General features: G+C 32.8%; 1 protein-coding gene across 2 annotated transcripts in view; it reads left to right on the top strand.

Annotated features, from left to right (window-relative positions):
• The window catches only part of LOC114331641 (thyroid adenoma-associated protein homolog), a 57,332-nt gene extending 42,074 nt beyond the window's left edge, over positions 1–15,258 (top strand). Inside the window, exons 18-21 of one of the 2 annotated variants that reach the window (XM_050652249.1) lie at positions 2,347–2,838; positions 5,276–5,420; positions 6,137–6,290; positions 11,300–15,258. In XM_050652249.1, coding sequence (XP_050508206.1) covers positions 2,347–2,838; positions 5,276–5,420; positions 6,137–6,290; positions 11,300–11,728 — 1,220 coding nt within the window. In that variant the 3' untranslated portion in view covers positions 11,729–15,258. Of the gene's footprint in view, positions 1–2,346; positions 2,839–5,275; positions 5,421–6,136; positions 6,291–8,484; positions 8,790–11,299 lie in introns of those variants that run through there. The other variant, XM_050652250.1, reaches the window with a different exon arrangement.
• Positions 15,259–19,167: the final 3,909 nt, after the last annotated feature.

Here is a 19,167-nt window from a genome sequence, read left to right as displayed (position 1 = left end):
GAATACGATCACCTGCTAGTGTTTAGCGCAGCAGGAAAATTTGATCTACTGCGCTGCATTCTCTTCTGAATCCACATTGCTTCTATGGTTCACAATCACAATCCTTCTATGGTTGCTTTTGTAGTGTACAGGTTTTCTTTGATAGCTCTTTTTCTCATTTTCATCCCTTGATATAAAGGACCCCGCAGAAACCTTATGGGAAATGGCTCTCTGTCAAATGCTCTGAAACTTTGGGTTCTGGTAGTCCTTGATGTGTAGAACAAAAGACTCAATGGGCGCGTTGCTCCAAAAAATCATGGTTTTAAGATATAACCCTCTGAAGTTATAGGTACAGTGAGGACGTTTGAGTTGGAATAAATTCATTTTCTCGAGAACGGGTGACTCTGGAGATAAATTACGAATCAGGTCGATTTTTATTTTTAAATTATAATTTTTTGGCATATATACTCCATCTAATTTACTTACCGTTGCACGTCATTTGCGTCATAGCCCGTGACGTCACATGATACCAACCCGAAATATTTAGGCGGTAGGTGTGTTCTTTTTTAGAATCACTTTGCCGAGTACACTGACACTGGCATTACAGCCACTAGACATATTTTATTATATACGCGTAGAAATAATATTTAAAGATTTCTATTAATGTTAACTTAAAGAAATACACAATAATATGTTTCATTTAATTTGTATAAATGGATTAAAACGTTTTTATGAAGCACATTTGTTCGGAATACACTGTAACTATCATGAACGAAGGTGATATTTTGGCATAAATTGGTAACATTTATTTGACAGTTGCGGTGATGACACTTCATATTTGTTTATATTCTTGACTATAATTATTTGTTTCATTATATATTCTATAATAGATTATATATTCTAGAATAAATAATAATTTACTATTTTTATTATGTACTTTAACGTAAGATTATAACTTAATTCTTGTTTTCTATTTCTAAAGTTTTTATTTATTTACATTAAATATTAATTTGTTTTGCTGTATAATCCACTTCCGCAAAAATTGTGTGATGTATTTGTTTTAAAATGAATTCAAGAATTTTTTGTAATTGGGCAACAATGTCAACTTATATCTCTAACGTAGATAATGACATGCAACAGTAAGTAAATTAGACGGACTGTATATCATACTAGTGACGTCACCCATCGGGCGTGATGACGCAATCGATGATTTTTTTAAATATGAATAGGGGTCGTGTGATAGTTCATTTGAAAGGTTATTCAACTCTCTATTCATTAATATAAACTCTAACATATTTATTTATACAGGGTGCCCAAACAATTTTTTAAATTAAATTAATTGAGACAAAAAGAAGAATGTATATGATTTATTTAATTCGAAATACATTTTACTGTTGTCCGAAAACAGGAAAAATGTTTATTTTATAAATAAATATTGTTTTTCGCTTAAATTCAATATTAAAGCTGCCACCCACCTGCCTCTTAGCAGTTTGAACATTTAATTTAAGCGAAAAGCAATGTTTATTTTTCAAATCAACATTTTTTTCTGTTTTCTAACAGCAGTAAAATGTATTTCGAATGAAATAATTTATATACATTCTTCTTTTTGTCTCGACTAATTTCATTCAAAAAAATTTCTGGGCACCCTGTATAAATAATTATGTTAATATTTATAACAGTGAATAGAGAATTCAATAACCTTTCAAATGAGCTGTCACACGACCCCTATCCTTATTTAAAAAAATCATCGATTGCGTCATCACGCCCAGATGGATGACGTCACTAGTTTGATATATATGCCAAAAAATTATAATTTAAAAATGAAAATCGACCTGATTCGTAATTTATCTCCAGAGTCGCCCATTCTCGAGAAAATGAATTTATTCCAACTCAAACGTCTTCACTGTACCTATAACTTCAGAGGCTTATATCTTGAAAGCTTGAAACCATGATTTTTTGTAGCTACGCGCCCATTGAGTCTTTTGTTCTACACATCAAGGACTACCATAACCCAAAGTTTCAGAGCATTTGACAGAGAGCCATTTCCCATGAGGTTTCTGCGGGGTCCTTTATAATTTCTCCATTTGAAACGGTTATACTTACTATTAGGTTCTAAACACTGATGATGATATTTTAAATATCGAAAACGTTTTGTGATATAGCCTTTAAAGGGATTCTAATAAATTTTATACCTTTTATAAAGGATTTTTCATTAAATTTTTTGAAAAAACTTAAGGCAGCATGTCAAGTTTATAAAATTCTCAACTTGTAGTTGCCAAGATATAGCCTTTGGCCAGCGACTGTTTTGTGTATTTTTTTTTCTGTAACTTGATACGTCTTAGTTTATTGTTGTATTTGATGTTTTAGGATACAAGCACAGTTTATACCAAACCGAAGAAATCCAAATACCACCAGAAGTCAGATTCTTGGGTAACACCTTCGACAGAAAGTCAATCGCAAAAATCCTCACCAGCACCCACCAATATCTCAAAAAGTTCCTAGTAGAAGAAATCAAACACCATCAATACGTAAGGGAGGAGGATCAAGTCTTGTTGTTCTTGCTGCTGAACTATTATCCGTGCGCCATTAAGTGTTTGAACACGAACAAACAAGAAACGTTGGACATGTTGCTCGAATTGTGTAGTTGTGATAATACCGAAGACGTGATCAGTGCTGTGATTAGTTGTATCAGCACGTTTTTGCTGCACCTGGACTACAACGTGCTGAAGTACGAGGTTTTGGTGGCAGTACTGGCGGATAGCGCTTCGCCGGCAGCAAGTGATTTTAGGAGACTGGCAGTTTGTGATTTTTTGGCTAAAAATTATATTTTATATTGTAATGAAGACAGTATTTTAATTAGTAAGTGCATTTTTACATTACATAATATAACTTATGAATCTATACTCTGTTTATATGAATAATTTTTTCTTGTAAAAACATCTTTTGATATTATAAAATTGTTGGATGACTGGTTGATAATAGGTTTGTTCTATCAAACAGTCAAACTAGTCAAAAACCGTCAGCAAACAGTTGGTCAGTGAGAAAAATTAATACAGTCACCAGTGCTATCCCCTCCACTCGCGCTGGTCCACTATTCGCTGATGGTTTCAAACCTTTTAAAACTGATGCTAGAACAAACCTATTAGTTTACCTACAACGGTTATCCGTTACGTCAAAATGTTCTTCAGGCGATGTAACAGACGAAAAAAAGATGATTTATAGCCGTCATATTGGATTGACCCTGCGTTGACACCTGACAGCCACCATGTTAGATTGGCCACGTATTGACAGCTGCCAGCCTTCATGTTGGATTGGCAACATGACATAAATTGACCCATAGGAAAGCGGCGGCCATCTTGGAAGAGGGCGTGGCTTAAAACTCACCTGCAGACATGCCACTGCTGGCGGCCATCATCAAAGGATGCCGCTTTTCCCACAATCTGAAAAAAATTCCATATACAGCCACCCATATTCTGCTATGGGCTATTCCACGAATATACGACTGTCTTAAATTATCGCGACAACGAATATTTTAGTGTGCAACATAAGTGCGAAAGTAAATGGCTCTAAAATTTTTTAAATAAACAACAATATATTTTGCAATTTACTTTCGTTCTTCATAATTTGCACAATAAAATATTCGTTGTCGAGATAATCCACAACAGTCGTATGTTCGTGGAATAGGGTATACCTTATTGTTATGTGGTCAACTTACCAATGATAAACGAACATGAAATGAACAATGTATTCTGGTTTGTTTGTTTTGCCTTTATGTGTTATTTTTGATAGTACTATTTTCTGATTATTGTTGCCTTCTTTAAATATTTCCTTAATCCATGTATCTCTGTGGTAATGCGGTTCGTTTTCTCTACAGCGTACGTTACTATCCAATTTTTTTGTAGCATTTCATCTTCCTCCCGCGGGTCATCATCTCTAATTGTGCGAAAATATTATTTTTTACGGGAATTTATTAATATAAACTAGCTTTAGACGTATATAGAAAATATTTTCCTTCAATACTTCTCACAGCTAATTTGTGCCTAGATTTTCTTCTCCAATTTTTATATTTTTCGTTAATTAAAAAAATGAAGTAAAATCTGCTGGTATTTTCACAGTTTTTTTCACAGTATTTTCACACTTTTTATCTCCAAAGGTGCAAGTATATTAACTGTATGAAAGTTGGTGAATAGAAGTAAGCTTGGTGAAGCAGTTTATATTTAATATTTGTATATTTTCTGTCCATGTACTGATTGATACACTGTGCGTCAGGGAAAACGGGCCACCTACAAAATGGGCCATTTTTGATGTCTCGAATTTCCTAAACCTGTTTTCCAATGTAAGTGATTTTTTTAATATGTTATAGCCTTATTCTTTAACAATATCGTTTCTAGACAGGTAAATTGTCATTGTATACCGGGTGTACCAATCAATCTGTTTTTTTTTTCTCAATGTTCACCACACCCTGTGGAATATTCTAGCATTTATAAAATACTGAAATTAAAACCCAACTATAGCCTCAGATTTTCTTAACATTCTGTTTTTTGATTCATTCGCTTATGTTGGATAATCAAAAAGTTAGGTACTTTAACAACTAACTATGTTCTTCATCAATACAGTGTGTTTCTAAATGAGTTCGAGAAACTTTAAGGGGTAATGAAAAAATAATGACCGTTTGCTTTATGAACATATGTTCGTAAATGCTTCATTTCCTAGATACGGGGTTTTAGAGCAATAAATAAGTCGTCAGTTTGTAAGAAAGAATGTAACACTCCCTTCGCACGTATTTAGAAACACCCTGTATTGATGAAGTACATGGATAGTTGTTAAAGTAGGTACCTACCTAACTTTTTGATTATCCAACATAAGCGAACGAATCAAAAAACAGAGGCTATAAGAAAACCTGAGGCTATAGTTGGGTTTTATGAATACATTTAAAACACATTGAACATTTTGACAGGCGACATTTTGCGCCTATGCCCTTAAGAAAACATGAGTTCATAGTTAGGTTTTAATTTCAGTGTTTTATAAATGCTAGAATATTCCACAGTGTGTGGTGAACTTTGAGAAAAAACACAGTTTGATTGGTACACGCGGTATACAATGACAATTTACCTGTCTAGCAACAATGTTATTACAGCGATATTGTTAAAGAATAAGGCTACAACATATTCGAAAAAAAATCACTTAAATCAGACAACTGGTTTAGGAAATTCGAGACATCAAAAATGACCCATTTTGTGGGTGGCCCGTTTTCTCTGACGCGCAGTGTAGCTAACTGAAGTAAATTATTTTGTAGCACATGATCTCCATATGGTATTACATATAATACTGGTTTTGTTAGAAGATGACGAGTTGATAGTGAGGAACGCTATGAGTGAGTTTGCGACGGTTCTGAAAGTGAAAGTATTCCTGGGAAGTTGCGCCAATAAACAACAAACCATGTAAGTGTTTATTTTGTATATTTATCAAGAAAATACTGGCCACGAGCTTGCTCATTTTTACAGTTAGCAGGATAGGATTAGCATACAGTTAGCAGGAAAGAACCTTATTTATAATGTCAAAATTGTCATTTTGTTCATTGATAAACTTATGAAATAAAAATCCATCAAAAGTAGTATGGATGCATTTGGAGGACAGAATTGGCACAATTGATGAAGAAGAAAAGACTCATCAACCAAGACAATACACCGAGTAACCAGATGATCTAATGATGATGAAAGAACGTGAATTTTTACCTCGGAATTGCTTCCACATCCGCCTTATTCTTCAGATTTGATCCCCAGTGACTACTGAATATTTGCAGGCCGAAAAAGGGAGAGGTTTAGTTCAAATGAAGAAGTTATGATTATGGCAGAATCTGATAGATACTTTGCAACCAAAAACAAATCGTTCTTCGAGAACTATATTCAAAAAATGCATCTGATCGCTAGAACTGCGTTCTAATCAGTGTATCAGGTTAGAAGGAGACTTTTTGATGAACATTATGAAAATTTGACTAAAAGTTTAGAAAGATAAGATAATTTGTAAGGATTATATACTAGTTTTACTATTTCTATAGCATCAAATTGTAAAAACGTAGAACTGAGTGTATAAATTTATAAAACCGATTTTTAAACAGGCATTACCTCCCAATATTAAACTACATATTTTGTTGTAGATCCGGAAAGAAATGGCCAGTGATAGCAGAAAAAGCCAGAGAGGATCTATTAAACTTGAGTTCCATAATTCTTCCGAAAGATGGTGCCATTTGCTTTTTATTTTCGTGGTGCTGTCGCCATTTTCCGGATTCATCCAGTAATGACGTCTCCGAGGTAAATTTCTTTACTTTTTTTTAGATGAGTTAAGTTTTTATCATGCAGTCAAAAATGAACATATTGATGATTTTTACACAGAAAAAGAAACAATCGGTAAACTGCCACAGAATTTATAAGTACAAGCATCTGGCATTCGTGAGTTCCTTTTGATTGTTTCCTATTCTTTTTAAATAATCTACTGTAGTATAGTTGTTTCATTATATCTTTGCACAAACGTCATGATTCATATGCAAACAAGTTAAATCAAAACATTAGGTGAAATGAACATCGACATGTAATATCATTGATAATAATATGTACTGTCAATGTAATAATTGAGACCATGAGAGCCAGAGTGGCCTAACTGATTTTAACATTACTTTACATAATCAAAGAAAATGATCAGAAGCTAACAATGTCCAATTGTTTTAGTAGTTTTATGTTGACCAATAATGATTCTTGGTCAACATAAAACTACTGAAACAATCGGGCATTGTTTGCTTCTGTTCATTTTCTTTGATTATGTAAAGTAATGTTAAAATCAGTTAGGCCACTCTGGCTCTCATGGCCACTCCGTTCAAGTTGGAGTTAAGTACAGTAATAGATAGTTAATACCCATTTTAATGTTGTGGCTAAAGGACACAAGCTAATTTATAACCAATAGTGACATATATGGGCATTTCACTTAACTCCTGAAAATAGTTTGTTTATCATTTGGCAGCCATTGAGTATAAGTACGCTTATATACCTTGGTCTCCAAACGAGTAATAGTTATATCGTTTGGCAGCCAACTCGTTAATACTTGTTAGATTAGTGGTATGGTTTGTTCAACAGTAAATGGTTTGAGTTCAATTAGTGCGGTCGTAAATATTATTAAATTTATCTGACCTGGCCCATTGTTAAGACCCACCCGGAGCGATAAGCCACCGAGGTAGACAGAGTTGGTCTTTTGCAATTAACACTGACTAGACGGTACTCCCATAATAAAGCCTAAAATAAATTTTACCTGAAACCGGGCCTTTTATACTATTATCGGTTAATCCGGGCTGTTTATAGTGGTAACTAATTGAACTAAACCATTTATTGTTTAACATACCATACCATCATACCAAAGCACAGAGTGGTTCCAAATGCTGAAAATGTGGTCATGAGGCAAAAAAAGGAGTCCCTATTTAGGGATTTTCATGTTTACAGTTGTTTTCTCATACTATCGTAGAGTCCTAATATGCAGGTATGACGATTAGACTAGATGTATTCTGGTTCACAACTCAGGAACAAGTGGGTCATGTCCGGGGTTATTTTGGTCGGCAGAGAAAGTGAAAAAAACGCTTTATTGAAAACGCTGTAAAACGTTTTGTGGTTTATCAATTTTATCGTTGTGAATCAAATTCTTCTTTTTTAAGTATGTAGTAATGTAAGATGTAACTTAAATCAACATTTATTAACAATAAATGCCTTAAATTTGTTAATGCATAAATAGTGAAAATATACTTCAAATAATTAAAATTTTGTAAAGATGCATTCAAAAAGTACAAAATTCTGCATAATGTAACGGTCGAATCCATCAATTATCTGCGACTAATGTTTATTAATCTTAAAGTATATAGTACGGAGATACAGAATCACTTTTGTTTAACTGCCTATAACTGCCTATGCATTGCTGGCAGTTGTTTGAATACAAAAGTGGGAAATGACGCATATTACATAGTTCTGGCGATTGTTGAGTATGTATTGGTAATCAGCAGTTTCAAAAGTCCCTTATAATATAAAATTTTAAACAAAAATGCGGCTAAAATAAAATATTCGAATTTCTTTCGTCCATATTGGATCCGCCATTTTGTTTAAAAAAAAAGTAAAATTAGATTTGTAATCAGCGACTTTAACCTACCAAATTTGGCAAAAAATTTCCTTTTTGATTGATATTTTCAATTTCTTTCCGCCCTGTTGAAGCCGCCATTTTGTTTTTCAGAAAAAAATAATGCCAGATTCGTAATCAGCGATGCCAAAAACCCTTAAGAACGAAAGTAATTCCAAAATATATAAACAATATACGCTTTTAAATGTTCATGACCACGTTTTCGGCGTTTGGAACCACTGTGCAAAGTGTCAAATTAGTGTTAAAGTTCATACCAAACCCTTCTTTCAGTGCGTCATTAATTTTGACGTAATATAGAATTTTAAGAATGTCGCGAATCATTTCATCATATTTTAGTTAATGCGAGTTGACACGATCCAAGTGTACTTGGAAAAAGAAAGAAAAACTGAAAGAGAAATGTTTGTACCAGAACACAGGGTAGAGATGAAGACCAGTTCAAAATTTATGGTTGTTAGGATGAAAGACCAGGGTTTTGTTAATTTAGATACACTTCGGCCGATTCGACATAAAGGTACTGTACCGGGAATATGAACCATGCAGTGGCTTAACTTCTACAAAAATGTGTCTTACCAACAACGGGAAAGACAACAAATCACATATTAAGGCACTCTGGATAATATTTAGGAAGATCCCGACAAACCAGACAACTGCTTCGAAAGCGAAGATGACTATTAATATAAATAGTCTATGATAGATATTAATAGTCTATAACTATTATAGTTAAGTTTACTTCTAGTGTTGTTTCTTACTTTCAGCATTTTTATGCCAATTTTTAATTTTTTTTACAAAAATTATTTGTTTTATTGATCAAATTGCATTTAGAAGAATAAAGATACAAGCACAGAGTACAGTACAAGTATTTAGTTGTACCAAAAATAGTTCGAATGAACCTAACTTACCTTAGTACGAATATGCACATAAAAAAAGTTACAGCCCTTTGAAGTCACAAAATGAAAATCGATTTTTTCCAATATATCGAAAACTATTAGAGATTTTTTATTGAAAATGGACGTGTGGCATTCTTTTGGCAAGAAAATCTTAAAGAAAATTATAGAAAAATTTGTGCACCCCATAAAATTTTTATGGGGTTTTGTTCCCTTAAACCCCCCAAATTTTTGTGTACGCTCCAATTAAATTGTTATTGTGGTACCATTGGTTCAATTAAATATTTTTAAAAGTTTTTTGCCTCTTAGTATTTTTTCGATAAGGCAATTTTTATCGGCTTCATTTTTAATATGCTTACATAAAAATTTTATGGGGGTTTTGTTCCTTTAAACCCCCCAAATGTTTGTGTACGTTCCAATTAAACTATTACTGCGGTACAATATTCAAAATATCTCGATAAAAACTGACTTTTCGAAAAAGCACTAAGAGGCAAAAAGTTTTTAAAATACCGTGTTTAACTAATGATGCTACAAAAATAATTAAATTGGAACGTACACAAAAGTTTGGGAAGGTTTAAAGGAACAAAACCCCCATAAAATTTTTATGGGGTGTCCAAATTTCACTATAATTTTTTCTTAAGATACTACTGCCTTAGAAATGCCACATGTCTATTTTCAATAAAAAATCTAATAGTTTTCGATATATTGGAAAAAATCGATTTTCATTTTCTAACTTCAAAGGGCTGTAACTTTTTTTATGTGCACATTTGTACTAAGGTAAGCTCTCTAGTTTAGCTCTCCATTCCTAGAAGGCCCATGGCTTGGTTTACTATTCCTTTCCAATCTCTCCTATTTGCTGCTTTATTTTGCCAATTTATGATTTTCAGTTCTTCTATGGCTTTTTCAACATCTTTCTTCCATCTGGTTTTCGGTCTACCTTTCTTCTTCTTTGCTTCTATTCCTCCCATTAGTATTCTTTTGGGAAGTCTCGTGTTTGGCATCCTTTGGATATGTCCCAACCATCTCAGTGTTTGTGATTTTATGATCCCTACTATGTTTGGTTTTCGAAATATTTTTAAAATAAATTTACTACGTCGAAACGTTAATAAAATCATTTTTAGGTAAAATTGTGGCTTATTTCCCATTTGAATATACTTGATTATAAAGATGCCACAAGAAAATAGCTTCAGAACAATACTATGTTTGGTTCACCATACATCCTCTCCAGTTCTACATTTGGTCTTCTTATCCACATTCCATTCCGTATCTTTCCGCCAAATATCTTTCTTAGGACTTTTCTTTCCCACACTTTAAGCATAACTTGCTCGGATTTGTTCATCGTCCATGTTTCACTGGCATACAATACTATAGGTCTTATCGCGGTCTTGTATATTCTTATCTTAGTCTCTCTAGATATGTTCTTATTTCTTAATAAGTTGTTTAGAGCAAAGATACAACGATTATCAGCCATAATTCTCGCTTGGATTTCTTCTTTTATATTTGGTCTCCTAGTGAATGTCGCTCCTAGATATTGGAATCTCTCTAATTCTTCGAATTGATATATTTTTGCCTCTGTGTTTGTTGTCAGATATTGTCCTTGTGTGTATTCTCGTTCTATCCATTCCATATATTTAGTCTTTTCTTCGTTTATGTATATCCCTTTCTTTCTTCCTATCGCCTCTAGTCTTTTTAGTATTTCTTTTAATTCTTGTTTTCTTCTGGCTATCAGTACTTTGTTATCAGCGAATGCCAAGCATTGGTGTTTTCGTTGGTATACAAGTCCTGTCCTGTTAATTTCGGCTTCTCTGATGACCATTTCAAGAAGGATACTGAACAACAATGATGACAGTGGGTCTCCTTGTCGTACCCCTTCACCGACCTTAAACTTATCTGTTTCCTTTCCATTTATTTTAACTCTGTTCTCTGTTTCTCTGAGTGTAACTTTTACCATCTTTATTAATTTTTCACTAATTCCAATTTCACATAGTGCTTTGTATATTTCTTTCCGTTCAACTCTGTCAAAAGCTTGTTTCAAGTCGATGAATAGGGCCATTGTAGATTTCCCGTATTCGTAGCTTTCCGCTTGTATCTCACGCAGCAGGAAAATTTGATCCACCGTGCTGCGTTCTCTTCTAAATCCACATTGATATTCTCCTATGTCATTATCTATCTTTTGTGTTATCTTGTCTTTTATATGTACTGCAAGTAATTTATGTACAACGTTTAGTAGGGCACTATACAATAATACTTAAATCTCTTTTTTTAAGGTATTTGAACGGGGTGAACTAAATTCTTACGCCGAAAACATTCCATTCATGGATCTGTGCGCGGAAGTTCTGCACAAGCTCCTATGGACCCTCGAAGACGGATTGAGCTACGAAGACAAATCCATATTTATCGAGGAGCATACTCTGCTCGTCACCACGATGCTTCTCGATGCGCTGGTGAAGCATTCGTCTCCGATGATGTTGTACAAAACCAAAGTGTCTGTGATATGTGCTTTAAAGTCGACTGTTAAATTTTTAGAGCGCTACGAAATAAATACAAATTTTATAGATGAATTTAGGACGTATTTGAACGAGACGATCATTGGTTACTTGACCAAGCAGGTAGAGCACAATGATCTGTTTCATATCAAATGGATTATCAAGAAGATTTATGATCCGGTCTTGAGACATAAAAGGCCGACGGTTTGATTATGTTTTTTGTTTTTATGTTAACCAGAACTCGGTACAGATACCGTTTTTATAGACTTTTAAGTTTTATCGAAATTTTATTGTAGCATAGACGTCATGGAGAATGGAACTCAAAAATTCCCTTATAGTCTGGGCAGATTATCGGAGAATAGGCCATTTTTGAGAAAAGTTATTTACCAGCAATTTCATTGCTGGAATCGAATCTTATGATTGTATATTGTATATATTAATAATATAGGTATGTAAAGTCCGCAGATGGTGTGCTACTTTTTTATAAATAAAATGGCGCCCAAAAATCGTGTTTTTTTTTCAATTTTTGCTCTATAACTCCAAAACTTTTAACTTTACAGCAAAAACACCCAAATAAAAATTCACCGAAACTAAATTCTGCATAGAGACGTGTTTTTTCCGATTTACTTCGACGAAAATTTTCCCCGGAAAATGCGGGTTTTTCCAACAAAATCTTTAATTTTCAACTAAAATTTTAGATAAGTAATTGTTTATCAATAATTAAATAACTTGGTAATATAAAGTTTTTTTCGTATAGATTATAATTCCAGAAGCCGATGAAAATTGAATGAACAGTTTAGCAACAATTGAATTGTTAATTAAAAATTGACTTATCTAAAATTTTAGTTGAAAATTAAAGATTTTGTTGGGAAACCCCGCATTTTCCGGGGAAAATTTTCATCGAAGTAAATCGGGAAAAATACGTCTCTATGCAGAATTTAATTACGGTGAATTTTTATTTGGGTGTTTTTGGTGTAAAGTTAAAATCTTTGGAGTTATAGAGCAAAAATTGAAAAAAACACGATTTTCGGGCGCCATTTTGTTTATAAAAAAAGTAGCACACTATCTGCGGACTTTGCATACCTCTATTATTAATATATACAATCATAAGATTCGATTCCACCAATAAAATAGCTAGTAAATAACTTTTCCTTGTATTTTGTTAATTAGCCCAGAGTATTATAGTCCACAGTAAATCGTCCTTTTGGAAGATGATTACAAAAGTCTTAACTGCTTCGTTTGAGCGAGTCTACCACTTTCTGAACAATTTTAAAGTGCAGTTTGGACGCGTTTACGCGTCCCGCGTTATTAACATATTTACAAAAACGAATAAAATCCTTTATAAAAGGTATATTTGTTAAAATCCCTAAAAAGGACTACATCACAGAACTAGTTTTCGATCTGATGACCGATCATCATCAGTGCTTACCTGATTCTAACATGCTAATCACCAAAATACAAAAATATGTGGGTAAAAACCCTTTGCAATTGATCCGTCATGGAAACATAGATAAAATAATAATAATAATAATAATATTTATTTCGAAAATTGTACATACATATATACAGAGACACATACATATACGCAGAGCGAAATATTCGTCAACATAAAAAAACAAAATTAAAATTACAGAAATGCTGTTAAATATTAGAATTCATAAAATCTATTACCTGATATGGTTCAATCTGCAATAGTAATTTACGCACAGCTTTTTTATATTGAGTTAATTGTGTTATTTTTCTAATGTCGTGGGGCAATTTATTAAATAATCTCATGCAAGAATATTTGGCCCCCTTCTCTGTCACAGTTAATCTGTGAATAGGATAAATATATTTAATCTCCCTATTGTAACAATGTGTAGGTAGATTCATTTCAAACAGATATTTATTTCTAAAGAGGAATAGTAGACATTCCTCGATATATATTGCAGGTACTGTTAAAATATTATTAGATTTGAAAACTCCTCTGCAAGACGCTCCGAATCTCATTTTTTTAATAATTCTTAGCACTCGTTTCTGACAAATAAATATTTTATCAAGTTCATTGCTTCCACCATAAAAAATTGCTCCATAACGGACTAAAGATTCAAAATTTGAAAAATAAATTGTTTTTAGGTCATCTTCACTTAAATATTGCGATAATACTCTAAAAGTATAGCATACTAAATTCAACCTTTTATTAAGTTGCTGTATGTGACTTTCCCATGACAATGTTATATCAATTGTCATGCCTAAAAATGTAGTTTTAGTGCCAAATTCAACGTTTGTATTATCTAACAGAAAATTATTTGGACATTCCACATTTGATCTAGTTGTTCTAAAAATTAAACAATTCGTTTTTTGTTTATTAATAATTAATCCCTCACTGGAGAACCACTTAGACATTTCTTCATAAATATCAACAGATTCATTTAGTAGAATTTCCAAATGATCTCCCGTTACCAGAACATTCGTATCGTCAGCATAATTAATTAGACTACAGTTGTTACTAGTAATACAATGCGACATATCATTTATATACAAAATGAAAATTATCGGTCCAATTATGTTTCCCTGAGGAATGCCTAATTGTATAGGTCTAATTTCGGATTTAACATTCTTATTATCTTTTGTTAAAATTACTCTTTGTGATCTTCCTGATAAGAACGATTTAAACCAATTATGAGCTACCCCTTTTACACCATATAAGTTTAGTTTTTTCAGTAATAATTCGTGATTCACACAATCATATGCTTTTGTTAAATCTAGAAATAACCCTAGTACAACCTCATTCTGTTCTAGTGATTGTAAGACATTTTGAGTGAATTGATATATTGCTGTATGTGTCCCTTTGCCCTTTAGATATGCATGTTGACTATTATGAAATACATTGTTTTGTAACATATTTTATTGTTATTTTTTTTTTATTATTACAAAATATGTGAACTTCAACATGAATGTCTAAAATATCCAACTCCAGGTACCATTTGAGCTCAAAATTGACTTGTTCACATGTTGACTATATGGTAGCAAGTAGTCAACATGTGAATTTTGAGCTCAAATGGTACCTGGAGCATAATACATTGGATATTTTAGACATCCATGTTTAAGTTCACATATTTTATCTATGTTTCCATGACGGATCAATTGTAAAGGGTTTTTACCTACATACAGTCGGAAAAATGAAAGAATACCCATGAACGATCACATCAATCACATATTTTGTATTTGCTTTTTTTTTATGTGATTGATGTGATTGTTCATTGGTATAGGGCTTTTCATTCACAGTCATTTGTTTCGAGCTTCTGTCATGTGTCACATAATATTAAAATATCTACGTCATACGTTATTGGTATAACCAATGATACAAACCAAAGACGTATGACGTAGATGTATTAATATTATGTGACACATGACAGAAACTCGAAACAAATGACAATCGATGAAAAGCCTTATTCTTTCATTTTTCCGACTGTATTTTTGTATTTTGTGGTTAGCATGTTAGAATCACGTAAACACTGATGATGATCGGTCATCCGATCGAAAACTAGTTCTGTGATGTAGCCCTTTTTAGGGATTTTAACAAATATACCTTTTATAAAGGATTTTATTCGTTTTTGTAATATATGCTATACAGCCAACAACAGGAAAACTTTTTCCTCGTGGATTTTTAATATATTTACGTTGTCGGACTAACGAAACGCGGCTGTAAATTTGTCGGAGAAGAGATCGACAATCTTTATTAATTAAATATAGGTACTTTAAATTGAAAATTAAGAGTTTTGTAATAACAAAACTACCGCGCTAGAGTGATATCTTGCGGGTATCGGACTCGACGATTTTATTATTACAAAACTCTTAATTTTCAATTTAAAGTACTTATAATTAATTAATAAAGTTTGTCGATCTCTTATCCGACAAATTCACAGCCGCGTTTCGTTAGTCCGACAACGTAAACAGGTTAATGACGCGAAAACGCGTCCAATCTGCACTCTGAAATTTTTCAGAAGGTGGTAGACTCGCTCAAACGAAGCAGTTAAGACCATTTTTAAGACTTTTGTAATCATCTTCCAAAAAGAATGATGTACTGTGGACTATTATCATTCCTGCTTAGTATTGAAGGGATTGGTTAGACGTTTCCGGTTGTGATATATTAGGCACCATTTTTAGGCCTACCTTGCACTCACTTTGTGATATTGCCAATATTTTGTTAAGGTCTTGCCACATGCATTGATACTAACATTGAAGATTATCATTTAAACACTGCGCACTCCCCTACTTTTCTTGTAATTCGTTTTCATCTGAATTCAAAGGTTTTTGGTCATAATCGTCAATCTAGATTCGTTTTTGAAGTACCTACATATTTTCACCCGTTTTTGTTGTTCTAACATGACAAAAAACTAATACCCCAGGCTGTGGGTGAAAAATAGGTCGATTTCAGGATATAATTCAGGAATTTTTGAAACCTATCAGGTGTTGTAAAGGGCGATGCCAGGAATAACTTCTACTAAAATGTAACCAAAAATATTGTGCGCTTTTTTTAATTGCGATTTTCATATTTTCATTTGTTAAATTTGCAATTTAAAGATGAAACGAAATTTGCCCCCTTATTTTCAAACCCAAAAAATATCTCGGCTTCAGTTGGTTGTAGAAATTTTTTATTTTTTTATAAATCTTCGTTTCATCTTCAGCAACAATAATATGTAAGTTAAAAACTTATAGGATGTACAGGGCCGCTTCAGCTCTAAATGTTTATAACAAAATTTGCCCCCCTTATTTTCAAATCCAAAAATTAAGAGGTTTAAAAATGTTTTACGCATTTATTTACATCAGAATATGAAAATATAACTCTTTAGAAGGAGATTGGATGTTTCACCAACTTTCTACGATTTTTTTTCAAAAAGTTATAGCCTTCGACATTTGACCTCTTGGGATAAACAATTGATAATATCTAAGCAACAAATTCGTTAATCTGGCCTTACAATTATTTTTTATGTTTGGAATTGAAAGATCTTCATTTTAAAGCTTTAAAAAATAAAAAAAAAATTATTTGTACAATAAATAATGCAATTGTAAAAAACGGCCATTTTGGACTTTTCGCAGGCTGTTTTGCAATAACCAATTAACAAAATTAAACTTACCATAGCTCAAATTGTAGGTTTTTTAATTTACTACAACTTTCTATTAAAAAGTTTTTCTCTAAAATCAATATCCTAAGCTACAAAATTAAAAATCAATAAAAATTGCAAATTTAACAAATGAAAATCGCAATTAAAAAAAAAGCGCACAATATTTTTGGTTACATTTTAGTAGAAGTTATTCCTGGCATCGTCCTTTACAACATCTGATAGGTTTCAAAAATTCCTGAATTATATCACGTTTTTTCACCCACAGCCTGGGGTATAATTGTTGAACGCAATTCAACTTACAGTTTGTCAAATCTAGGAAAAGGCTGATTTTGCAATCTGTGCACAAGACAATTGGAGGAACAAGGATGTTATTATACACGTTATATATTCGTTATTTTATACACGTACTGTAAACCAGTAGTAGACATTTGCCTTTGGAGTGGAGGAAACTTCCAACTGAAAATCAACGGAAAAGACATAAAAAAGATAAACCAAAACTACTTAAAATTCGGATGACCAAGGGGGGTAAATTTGGACCCCAGCGTATGTTTTTCTTTAATAAATTCAAAAGTATTTTCAATTTTTAACTCTATTTGACTTTATTATCGTTCTAGATATCCTCATATTTTGAAATAAAAAAACTCCCTATATTTTACGAATAAAAAATATATTCTTAAGTTGATGTTTAGTAAAATACCGTCTATTATGTGGAATTCCAAGTAGTTTTACACTGCGCGTTATCAAAATCTATTTTTAGACTGTGGTGCCTGTTATGTACGAATCATAACATTCCTGGCGTATAATATAGTTTCTTAGTATTTTGTGTACATATAAGATATGGCCCGCAAATATCTTACTGAGCCTGAGTTACAGGAAATTGTTACTGCTAGCGATTTTTATGATGATATAGAATATAGAAGATGAAATAGTATCAGAAAACGAGGATGTATTGTTAGATGAAGATTTAAATGCTGAAAACATTCATTCCAGGTCATTTTTGACCTGGGTTCATTTTTTACCCCCGTTGGTCATCCGTGTAACAAAAAAAGGTTGGTCATCGGAAGGTTAAAAGACATAAATAATAACTTATATAAACGAATAAATTATTATTATTATGCATTCTTCTGCTTTAGGTGTTAAAGTGTGAAAGTCTTCTTAGCGAAGGTTGGCGAGGACTTCTGCAAAGTCTTCTCTATTTTGGACTTTTCTTATTAAACTTTCAAAGTCTAATCCTGTCCATTCTTTGATGATCCGCAGCCACGTCATTTGTCGTCTACCCGGGCCGCGTCTGCGTTCTATTGAAGGAAGTTATACCTGTCGTGTCTAAATATGTGTCCAAGATAAGATGTTTTACGTTTCTTGACAATTTCTGTGTTCACGTTCTCTATTGATACGCCTTAAAACTTCTTCATTTCTGACACGGTCGATCCATGAAATTTTCAACATGCGACGAAATACCCACATCTCAAAGTTCTCCAAACGTCGTAACGAGCTGACTATTAACGTCCAAGCTTCTATGTTATGCATGTTCACATAATTCTCCTAATTAGCGGGTTTATTGGGTTGAATTTGTCTGTGTGGGGTTTAAATTTCATATCAGCTAACATGTTTTGGTTGCAACAATTTTTTTCTGTAATGTTTTACCTCGTTGGGGGATTTACCCATTTTCCGTACCCGTCTACCCACAACTGTGCTGTACATGACATCTACGGGCACGCTAGATTTTCTCAACACGACTCTACCTTATGGGCAGAGTCGACGAGAAGTGTTCGGTAAATTGAAGGTGTAATTACAAAAAAAGAAATTTGTATATGTCTTTGTACTCACTTTATAACGCTCAAAAAATTACGGGATCTGAATTTCAATGCATATTTTTTTTAATTCTCGTATCGAAGTTACGCGTGAAGTTAGTCGTATTGATGACAGTTGAAAAAACGTGGGCGATTCGACATCTACTGCGTGAAAGTCGAAAGTGAAGACTTGAGTCACTGCCCTTTACTGCGCATAACAGAACTTTTAAAACTTTTTCCTATATTTGACAAACTGTACATGCCAGTGTTACCGGATTGCGTTAAATGTGTCTTTGCAATTCTAGCTCTTCAGAAATCTTATTTTACGAAACAAATCTCTTATTTCTTCTTTGTGGTTTATTTTTTAGTTAAGTTTTCATATTGAGGCCAGTTTTCTGTACCCTAAGTGAACACTAAATGTTTCTTAATTTACTATTTTCACTATCTCGTTCATCAACATTTTAACAGATGCTGAGATTGAAGAAAAAATGCTATTATTAATTATTAACTTTCAAATATTAACTTAATTTTTTAGTTTTTCGTTTCAAACAAAAAAATAAATCCAAAGTTTATCCGCTATTCGCGCACGATCGTTTCTCAATTCCCTTCCAAGTACTTGCACACCGCGAATAAGCGTCTACATGGTATATTAATAAGAAAAACGTAATCGCGATTACATTTAGAATTTTAGAATTATATTAATTAAATAACCAAAAACATTTATTATTATCAATAATATAAATTTTCTAAA

This window comes from Diabrotica virgifera, chromosome 5 (assembly GCF_917563875.1).
Source record: "Diabrotica virgifera virgifera chromosome 5, PGI_DIABVI_V3a".
Classification (NCBI taxonomy): domain Eukaryota; kingdom Metazoa; phylum Arthropoda; class Insecta; order Coleoptera; family Chrysomelidae; genus Diabrotica; species Diabrotica virgifera.
This window is presented reverse-complemented; position numbering and strand designations above follow the sequence as displayed.